The sequence below is a fragment of the Lygodium microphyllum genome, chromosome 8 (genome assembly GCF_053477565.2).
Source record: "Lygodium microphyllum isolate KBCC chromosome 8, Lygodium_microphyllum_v1.1.10, whole genome shotgun sequence".
NCBI lineage: Eukaryota > Viridiplantae > Streptophyta > Polypodiopsida > Schizaeales > Lygodiaceae > Lygodium > Lygodium microphyllum.
The window spans coordinates 42,651,553-42,661,652 of NC_141142.1; the positions used below are offsets into that span (position 1 = coordinate 42,651,553).

Genomic DNA, 10,100 nt, shown 5'->3' on the forward strand with positions numbered 1-10,100 from the left:
ACCATTTTCAGTTCGTACCAGCTTTGGGCATTCATACGTGTTGGAGGTCGTCCAAGAAAACCTTCCTTGAGTTCATGACCCTCTGGCAAGAAAGCACCATGTCCTTGATATACCATCTTCATGATTCGTGACCTTCGGGATTCTAACTGTGGCCCGCACAATGGACATGCATGATAACCTTACCAGACCTATCCCAAAATCTCTATCCAATGAATACAAACTTGAACGAGCTATGATAGATATTACCAATGAGAATTGAAGCCTATCTACCTGAGCACTCTCTGAATCCCAAAAAGTCATGCATCATCCACATGAGAATGGCTCGAATATTCGCGGACCATCAACCATTGTGCTTGCTCATATCTTGCACGGTGACCCCCTCCTCCCACAAAATCTTAAGCTCATCGACATGGACGAAGATACACATCCATATTTTTTACTTTATAGCAGTCGAGAATGAGTAAGCTAAGGATGAGATGTCCTTTCTTCGTAGAAAGCCATGGAGAGATATTGTAGTTGATAAGGACTATAGGCCACACACTGTAAGAAGTTGAGGGCAAACCGAATGGGTTCATCATCCATCTATTGCAAGACCAAGCCGAAGATTCCTTGGCTCTCGGGTAAAACCTGGGAAGGTAGAGTCAATGTGGATCCATGCACGTGAATCCGCTGATATTCGTTGAACTCCATCTATGAACCTATTCTACGCATGCCACTTGTCAAGCTCGCCATGCCAGACGTACGAAACATGTGGTTTATGCGGAGGATAAGCGAAAAGTGTCTAAGAACTTTTTAAGGGATGGTTTGCCCTTGCAAGTCTTGTCGATACCTGTGAGAACCACACTTTGGACATGTCTCCATAGTCTCATATTCTCCTCGAAACAGTATGCAATCATTGATACATGCATGGATGTTATTGTAGTCCATGCCAAGCTTTCGTAAAACATGTCGTGCATCATCACGAGACTCAAGCATGGTATTTGCAAGTGGTAATATATGATACTTCAGTAACCTTTAAAAAATCATAAAACACCTTGAAAAAGCATAAATGTTTTTAATGATAGTATCGAAAAGAAATCAATGAAGCGTACGTACAAGATACCTGAACAACTCGATCACACTCGCATCACTCCACCTATATTTTTCTTGCACACTTAAGAGTGCAAGCAGTGTCTTCAAGCGAGATACTCGACACCCATCATATAATGGTATGGATGCTTCCTCTCTAAGCGGATAGGAGATTTACTAGTGGCTATGTATTTTCATTTGGTTCAGCCATAGTGAGTAGGAGTAGCAAGAAGCAACCCACAGTTGTTTTATCTAGTACATAAGCGAAGAATAGAGGTATTGCATTGGGAGTATGTGAGGAGACATGGTTGAGATACTATTATGTAATATGGGGATAGAGATAGATGGTGGAGTCATTATGTATTTTGATAACATTAGGACTATTGTGTTAGCAAAGAACCTAGTCTACCATGTAAAAATAAAGCACATTGGAGTGCACTATCATTTCATCAAAGAGAAGATTATGGATGGAGAGATAGACTTGGTACAAATCAAAACCAATCAACGACCAAGTCATGTATATCTTTACCAAAGAATTAGGTAAATATATATTCGAGTACGTCAAAAGTGCACTTGGGATATTATATCTACAATATGATTCTGAGCTTGACAAGAAGTGTTGAGAAATAAGACATAAGCTAAGTCATATCCTATGTATACATAAAAAAAGTAGAGAGTATGTGTGAAGTGACTTAAATGTCAAAAGTTTTCTATCACTTTTGAGGATACTTTGTCTGTACTACTCAAATGACAATGAGAAGTATAAATAATAATAATCATAATCATAATCATAATAATAATATCTTGAACCTCTATATCTTGTGCCATTGCTCCTTCCATTGCACATTGACTATATTCTTTTAAGTGGAGAAGGAGAAGGGCTTACGGCTTGTGAAGGAGATAAGCACATGCAATCCACGATATGAGACAAGCATATAAGAATTCTTTGAGAGTGAACTCTTCTTCTTGTAGATATCTCTACATAGACCTTTCGGTGTACGACGAGATATACCAATATCTTATTATATAGTGGTAAAATTGCTCATATTTGGATAAAAGCATAGTTAAGTGGTACTGTTTTTTCATTGTTTTAGCAGTTTTAATCTAAGCACTTTTAGAATATTCTTAGGATAGTGTATGCTCTGAAGCATATGCTTAGGAGTGTCAAAATTTCTTATATTAATTGATATCATTGAAAAGTACTTTACTTATAGAATGTGAGTAAACTAGCCTATTTCATGAATACATTTTCTTATAAAAGTATTATCAATGACATTGCTTTTGGTACCACCTAACCATACTTTTGTTCATTAATGTTAATTACTCACTTATATTGGTACATTATTATATGTTTTTTAACTTACATACGTACTTTCAGATATATGGTATTGTGCTTCACTTTCACCTTTACATTGAATGTGCTAGCATCAATTTTATATGTTGTGCACATCACTATAGATGGTCTAAAGAGCAACCTAAACTGACAATACATAGAAGAGAAGTTGCATGAGATTTTCATTCAAATGTCTCTAGATCAAATGGCATGCTTCAAGGAGATAGTAGATGTGGAGTTATCTCGATTGATGTCTAGGCATTCTAGGCATTCTACCTAGGCATGCCCTACAATGCATTGATCTCCAACAAAAGCAGAGTTGACACTCTAGGCCTTGCTCAACTGGTGGGGAGGTGATGGTTGTGGTGGATACTTCATGGAGCCGCTAACTTCCTATTCTCCCCATTCTAGAGGTAATTCTAAGGGTGGTTGTTGCGAAGATACGATGTTGTGATCCTGGGTCAGTTACTACTCCTCACTCCCTTTCTAGTTCTAGAAAGGGTGCCTCTTGTGGTAGTTGTTGTGAAGATAATGATGGTGTTTCCCTCCCATCGCGATCGAGTGGACATCTATCGCCTCCCATATTTGGTACATCTATAAGTACTTCCACTCTTGTGATACCATGGTTTACTTAAACATCTACAATGTATCACCCTTGTAGATACACCAAATATATAGAGGCCTCCAAGTTATGCCCAAATGTATCATTGTAAGGGAGAGGACAAACCTTAGATGTACCCCGCTAGGCTATGAGTGCTTAGTGGATAAAAAATTTGGTAAAATATATATAAATAATGAGAGAAATAGACCAATTGTGCATGCATAAGTTGTGCCAACATGTTTTTAGATACAATATATTAGATATTTGAAATAATATACCATAGGCTAGCAAGAACTACGTAATAGCATCCTTGCATGAGAAAATATCCACACAACAAATTTGTTCTCTACTAAATGGATGACGGAGGTGATATGTACCTACATATCCCGCATATAGTTAAATGCACAAAATGCACTAAAAACTGGTAAAGGAAAGCCCAAGTGAGTAGACCATGAGGGTTGAAGGAGACTTAAAAAGGAGGTTGGAGACTCTCTAAGGCAATGGCAATAGCAACAAGTGGTGCACAGATCGGTCACCGTATGAGCGTATAGTGAGCGTCAAAAGGTCCCCAAGAACAAAAGAACTCTACTTTTTGCATACAAATCAATGAAAAAAGCTTGCACAACATGAACAAGAGACCAATTGGATGCAATCTCTCCCCATGCCTTGTGTGAGCGCTCCACAAAGCATGTATTTCATATATTATTCATATTCAAGCTCAAATAATAGCCCAAATTACAAAATAGCATACTTTAGCTTTTGAGTTTGCTTTTGTGCCAATAAAAAATTAAAGCTAATGGACGCCCAAGAAGTCAGGCGATACCCAAATACAATGTCCAATACAAATATTTAAATTGGACGCCCATGTGCATACAAAAATAATAAATAAATATCAAGCGCTTTGATAAATAAGCGCGATAAAATATAAGCGTCATACCTAAGATATGCACCCATCAAAATATTGACAATAACTTGAATACACGCTATCCTCCAATGCTTTCCACTGCCATCATTGCTTGCTCTACACATCAACTGAAGCATTCACAATTGTTACAAAAATAATACAATTAAACCGACAAAAGCAAATACCTAGCAGTCTTCAGCTATATAAATAAATTGGTTAGAAATCAATTCTAACCTTAATTTATTACGAGTGCGCACTCTAAACTCATAAACGTTTATTAATTTAAATATGTATTTTGCGGAATCACCCGCTATGGAATCACCTATGTATACATAAAATTAACAAAGTGCCCGAAAAGAATAAGCGTCCCCATCGACTTCTCACACGAAGAATCCACTTTGTGTATGAGCCTCGGTAATAAAATTTTACGGAATCCACGGCAAAACCTCACGAAATCCACCGTGGCACGGAGTCCACTGTGGAATATACCTCCTAGCATCAACAAGAGGTGATAAGGGCACAATTAGAAGCAAAAATCATGCATCACCTCAAGGGTGATAACCATAGAACTTGCTTGAATGCCTTTATAAGTTCTCTAATAGTTATGTTTATTTTTTTATTTCATATATTGCTTATAGTAATAATAGACTAATAACACAATATTAGTGAGTTTGAGAATCTCCCAATTTTCATTTTTTAAATACCAAAAAGGTGGCACCCGGATAACATGCCCATAAGTTTCTCAAAACCATATGATGTGACCTATCATTGGAAAGTGCTTGAAAAATGAAATCCATTGAGCCATAGAGCGCTCGATTTGGAGTTATAAAACACCACCAAAATTAATCATATTCCTATAAGATACTATACAAATGTCCAAATTTAAGATTTGACATTGCTATACTCTCCCACCTTTGAAGGACCTTCCATCCACAACACCTTTGGAGTCTGAACCTTTCATTAAAAAAATGTTGAGAAAATCAACAAGAGCAAGAATTTAAACAAGGGGATTAGCTTTTCACTTCTTCCAATCTTGAAAAAGTCACAAGTGAGCCATTGAGGTAGGTGGACACATCCCTCCACAATTTCACATATAATTAAAAATCATATGTATTATCTCAAACAAAAGAGAAAAAATGTACTTCACAAAAAGTTTAAGCGTGGAAAAGAACAAAAATATTAGGTCACATAACAAGCATTAACAAATATTATGGTGAAATTAGACCAGTCAAACATTAGTGAATATCATAAGTGAATTAGACCCGTCAGCACTATGGTGAAATTGACCGCAGCCAAGCTATTAAGGAAGCACATGTAATTTTCCAAGCCCTTGTAACCCTTCTTTTTGCGGTTATGTCCATGAAGGAGGCTCTCCTTAAGGAGTTGTAAAATACTTAATATGAATACTTTTGCGCATTAAAAAGAACATAAGTCCAATGAAGGGCGCAGCAATCGACACGACCAATATCAACAATGGGACTAAGGTGAGGTTCGAGGGAACTTTTCCCGTATGAGATGCTTCCTTTAGATGGACCTGGACAGGGCTTGGAATATCAACTAGAACCATCTATAAAGGTAGCCAATAGTGACTGAACAGAAGAATCGACCGATTGCTTCCGCGGGACCTTTCCAATTGAGAGAGTAAGAGAGGTTGCAAGGCGAACCAGAAAATAACAATATTGTTTCACACAGAGTAGAAACGTCCGAAAGAAAGATATTACGGCCTGTAATAACTCGCGTAACTCATTGAACTCATGCTTATAGGCATAATTTGCAAGTATGCCGCTAGCGGCTACATACATCCATATCCAGTTATGGTAAGTATGCATAATTTACATGGATAATATGGAAACATTCTGTGAAGTCGAATTTTTCCTCTGCAGATGGAAGCCTCCTCGTGTATGGTAACTGTGCATAATTTACATGGACATGGAAACATTGTGTAACTGATTTTTTCCTGTGTAAACGAAGCTCGACTTCATAAATGGCGACCTAAACTGCAATCTATTCGAGGTACAAGCAATAAACTTTTTGTGAATAAGCTTGTCGGCATGATCATGCCATGACCATCAACGATCAGTGTATTTGGACGGTCAAAGGTGGAGCTAGCAATGTATAACTCTCTCTCTCTCTCTCTCTTTCTCTCTCTCTTGCTGAAAGATGTCAAGAGAAGTATTCTGTTTCATGTGAAAAATCAGCAATCCTGTCAAATAAATTATGTGACGAATTAGTAATCCTGTCAAATAGATTATGCGCCATCTCGTCTTCTGGCCCAAACTGTATATAACTTAATTGTTGTAGATAGATTACGCGCCATCTCATCTTCTGGCACAAACTGTATATAAATCAGTTCTTCTGGATAGAATAACGATTACTATCTGCATTAGAATGCCCTGCGATACTATCGTCCGGAGAGCAGGCGTAGCGTGTGCTCAAAAGCCTGTCTGTCGCACATGACCTGAAGGACGCCGGTCTGAGAATAGCCATACTCTTCGATGCCCTTGGAGAGGAGGTCGGAGAGGAGGGGGTCGTTTAGGTGAACGGCCTTGACGAAGTAGAGGTGCTCGGCCACGCGGATAGGGAGGTAGCCCTTAGGGACGACAGCGCTGCGGCAAAAGCAAGAGGAGGAAGGAGAAGAAGTTGATGACAATGAAGAACAAGAGTTAGTCGACAAGGAAGAAGAAGAAGACGATGACAACAAAGAAGAAGAATAATAAGAAGCTGATAAGCAAGACGAAGAAGATGATGATGATGAGGAGGAGGAGGAGGAGGAGGAGGAGGAGGAGGAGGAGGGAGAGTCTGTGGTTGAAGTAAGCCGCTCAAACGGGTGGCAATGCAGAGATTGTACTAGGGTTTCGAGCTTTCTTCTGAGGCGCCCCATCGCGAGCAAGAATCATGAAAAATAAAGATAGCACAACAGAAGCAGAATTCTAAAATATGCAGCCACACCTGCAAGATTTACGCAAGGATAGCCCGGATCACCATTGGTTGTTTTGCTATAGGCGGATCACGCCATCATGTCGTTTTAAGGCAAGATGATCCAGAGACAAAGACTGAGACAGTAGAAGAAGAAGAAGAAGAAGAAGAAATGTGAAGATATGGTGTCTCACCTATAAGATTGGCGCGTGGATGGACCGTACCAAACATGGATCGTGCAATCATAATGCTCGGGCAAGAAAGATCCACAGGGAAAAATACAAAAAGAAGAAGGAAAACTTATGAAGATATGGTGTCTCGCCTGCAAGATTTTGTGCGCGGATGGACCGGACCAGCCATGGATCATGCCATCACGTTGCTCAGGCAAGAAGAAAAGGGGGACAAAATACAGACAGAAGAAGAAGGAGAAGAAATATGATGAGATGATGTCTCACCTGCAAGATTTGTGCGTGGATGGAACGGACCAGCACGCATGGATGATGCCACCGTATGGCTCACACCCTCAAGCAAAGAAGGACAGAGAGTTCAAAGAAATGAAGAAGATAAGAAGCCTGGAGCAGCACGTATGGATCATGGCGTCACATTGTACAGGCAAGAAGGACAGAAGAGAGAAAGAAATGCAGAAGGAAGGAGAATCGACGGAGTTAACAAACACGGAAGATACTAGATAGGAATAATGGCATCTGAGCTTTCAGCTGCGAGATTTATGTGAGAATGGATAGATGCATTCCTGGCGTGGACCATCCAATATAAAAATATGCTATTATATGCATCCTCGTGAATCATATGCATGGATGGATGGATGGATGGCAGGGTACACAGGGCCCCGATCGCCAGGACCCCATACCTCATGGGGGTGATGAGGATGTGATGGCGGCTTTTGCCGATGCCACGGCGGCAGCACGTTTCCTTGCAGACCGGCTGTACCAAGGTCAGTACGGGTGCGTATCGGTCGTACCGCTCTTGGCCCCATTCCAGCTGTCAGGCATCGTCCGTCTTACCTACGCGCCACGTGGCATCACCCTGTTGGACCCGGTCAAGAAACGGACGCGTATATCCCAAACACGTCGTGAGGAGTATACATGCAAGTTCCATGTTCTTGCTCATCCCAAGGGGCCCCGGCCCCCAACTTCCAAGCTCCAACAAACCAACAAGCAAAGCCCGGTCTTCCCATGTTCACGACAACATTTTTGGTAGCACATAGAATGACCTCCAGCTCAAACTTTTGGAGGCATTTTCTAATGAATCACACGTATCTGCCATTTTTATCACTAAACTTTTCAAGGGTTCAAGGTTTTCGACCTTGTTCTTTAAATTCGAAAGGTCTTTTTGAACTGTTTACAATTCACAACTTGAGACCCACTAAAGTTTCACTCTTCGATGATTCCTTAGTCATCCTCATCATACACCACACACATGACAAGCTACTATGAATCGATTTTAACCCAATATTAATCATCTTGTGAATATATGGCTAGGTGAAGTATTCTATTCAATGACATAAAATGTATGCATAAATTTCTATTTAATGAGATCAAACCCAATATGCCAAGAAAAGTATTATATGTGTTATTTTGCAAAGTTTCGGAATGCAACAAAAAATGAATCATTTGTTTATTGCATGTAATGCATGATTGAGCTGTGGAGAGAGAGAGAGAGAGAGAGAGTCACTCTTAGTTTTATGTCAACATAGATTTTGATACTTAGATTAGAAAAGGATGGAGAGGAAGTCAATGTAGATGGACTTCATAGCTCACCCACAAAGAGAGAGAGAGAGAGAGAGAGAGAGAGAGAGAGAGTCACTCTTAGTTTTATGTCAACATAGATTTTGCTACTTAGACTTAGATGAGAAAATGATGGAGAGGAAGTCAATGTAGATGGACTTCATAGCTCACCCACAAAGAGAGAGAGAGAGAGAGAGAGAGAGAGAGAGAGAGAGAGAACTCCAACTATAGCTAATATGTCATGCAAATCTTGAAGGTGAAATTTGGGGTTCTTGAAAAACGCTTTTTAATTTAAAATTGTTAAAAGACAGGAGAGAAAAGGAGGCAAAAGGTTGAAGCAAGAGCAGAGCAGTGTGCTCTGTCAATCATTTTCGGCTATTATTCTTAATCAGTCTTCTCACACTAAGTCTACAATAATGATAAACAAAGATAGGTCTAACAAACCATAGTGACTAACTAGAGTTAAGCCTACCCATGAACTTATTAAAGAGGTCACACATGTTTAGTCCAGCTAAGCTTTAGTTTTCTAGTGTCGATAGAGTAGATACAAGCTTAATTCTCAACACTTCCCCTCAAGCTCAAGAAAGACATTGTACCCCAAGCAGCTCTCTAAAGCGATTGAATTTATTTTTACATAGTGACTTGGTGAATATATTAACTACTTGGTCTTTAGCTTTAATATGCAAGAGATCTATTTGCCTACAAGTAGTACCATCTCTTGTATGAAGTGATAGTGTACCTCTATGTATTCTAGCATGATATACAAGATTCATAGCCAGAAGTACACTGCTCATATTGTCACAATACAATGTGACTAGAGCATTTATCTGCATATCCAAATCTATCAATAACTTCAGCAAACAACCAAGCAATCTCACAAGCTGCTAATGCAACACCTCTATACTCTGTCTCAATTACTAGAGAGTACAATTGTTGGTTGCTTTTTTGCTACTCTAGCTAATCATTCCACTACCAAGGCTAAAAGCATATCTACTAGTAGACTATCTATCATATGGACAACTACCCAATCTGCATTAGTATATCCTATGAGCTTCAAGTGCTTACCACTTTCATAGAAGAGTCCATAGTCTAATGTAGCCTTGACATAATGCATAATCCTTCTCATTGCATCCAAATGGGGTTTTCTAGGCTTCTACACAAATTGACTGATAAGGCCAACTGAGTAGCTAAGATCGGGCCTAGTGATGGTAAGGTATATGAGACTTCCTACCATATGCTTGCGTATAGTAATATCTAAAATTTTAGCTCTAGTGTTTACATCCAACTTAGTATTCTAATCTAGTGGAGTATCCAAAGGTTTGTAATCTGTCATACCATATTTCTTCAACATCTCAAGTGCATACTATCTTTGCATCAGTATAAAGTCCATTGGCTAAATTCACAACCTCAATGCCTAGAAAAAACTTCAATTCTCCTAAATCCTTCATATCAAATTCAGTTTTTAGCATGGCCATAACATTTTTTTTCCTAGCATCATCATCTCCTCCTATAATGATTAGCTCATCTACATAG

At 39.3% G+C, this 10,100-nt stretch overlaps 1 protein-coding gene across 3 annotated transcripts; it reads right to left on the reverse strand.

The window, feature by feature from the left end:
* Window positions 1-5,616: 5,616 nt before the first annotated feature.
* LOC148032213 (auxin-responsive protein SAUR72-like) lies at window positions 5,617-7,280 on the reverse strand. Of its 3 annotated transcripts, none has more exons than XM_087682866.1 (2): window positions 7,145-7,280; window positions 5,617-6,512 (listed from the first exon to the last, which is right to left on the reverse strand). In XM_087682866.1, the coding sequence occupies exons 1-2, from the start codon at window positions 7,180-7,182 to the stop codon at window positions 6,308-6,310; spliced, it is 243 nt and encodes an 80-aa protein (XP_087538992.1). In that variant the 5' UTR covers window positions 7,183-7,280; the 3' UTR covers window positions 5,617-6,307. The 3 variants fall into 3 exon arrangements, with proteins under 3 accessions (XP_087538992.1, XP_087538991.1, XP_087538990.1); XM_087682865.1 differs by having other exon boundaries at window positions 5,617-6,109; window positions 6,365-7,280; XM_087682864.1 differs by having other exon boundaries at window positions 5,617-6,109; window positions 6,282-7,280.
* Between the last annotated feature and the right edge of the window lie 2,820 nt (window positions 7,281-10,100).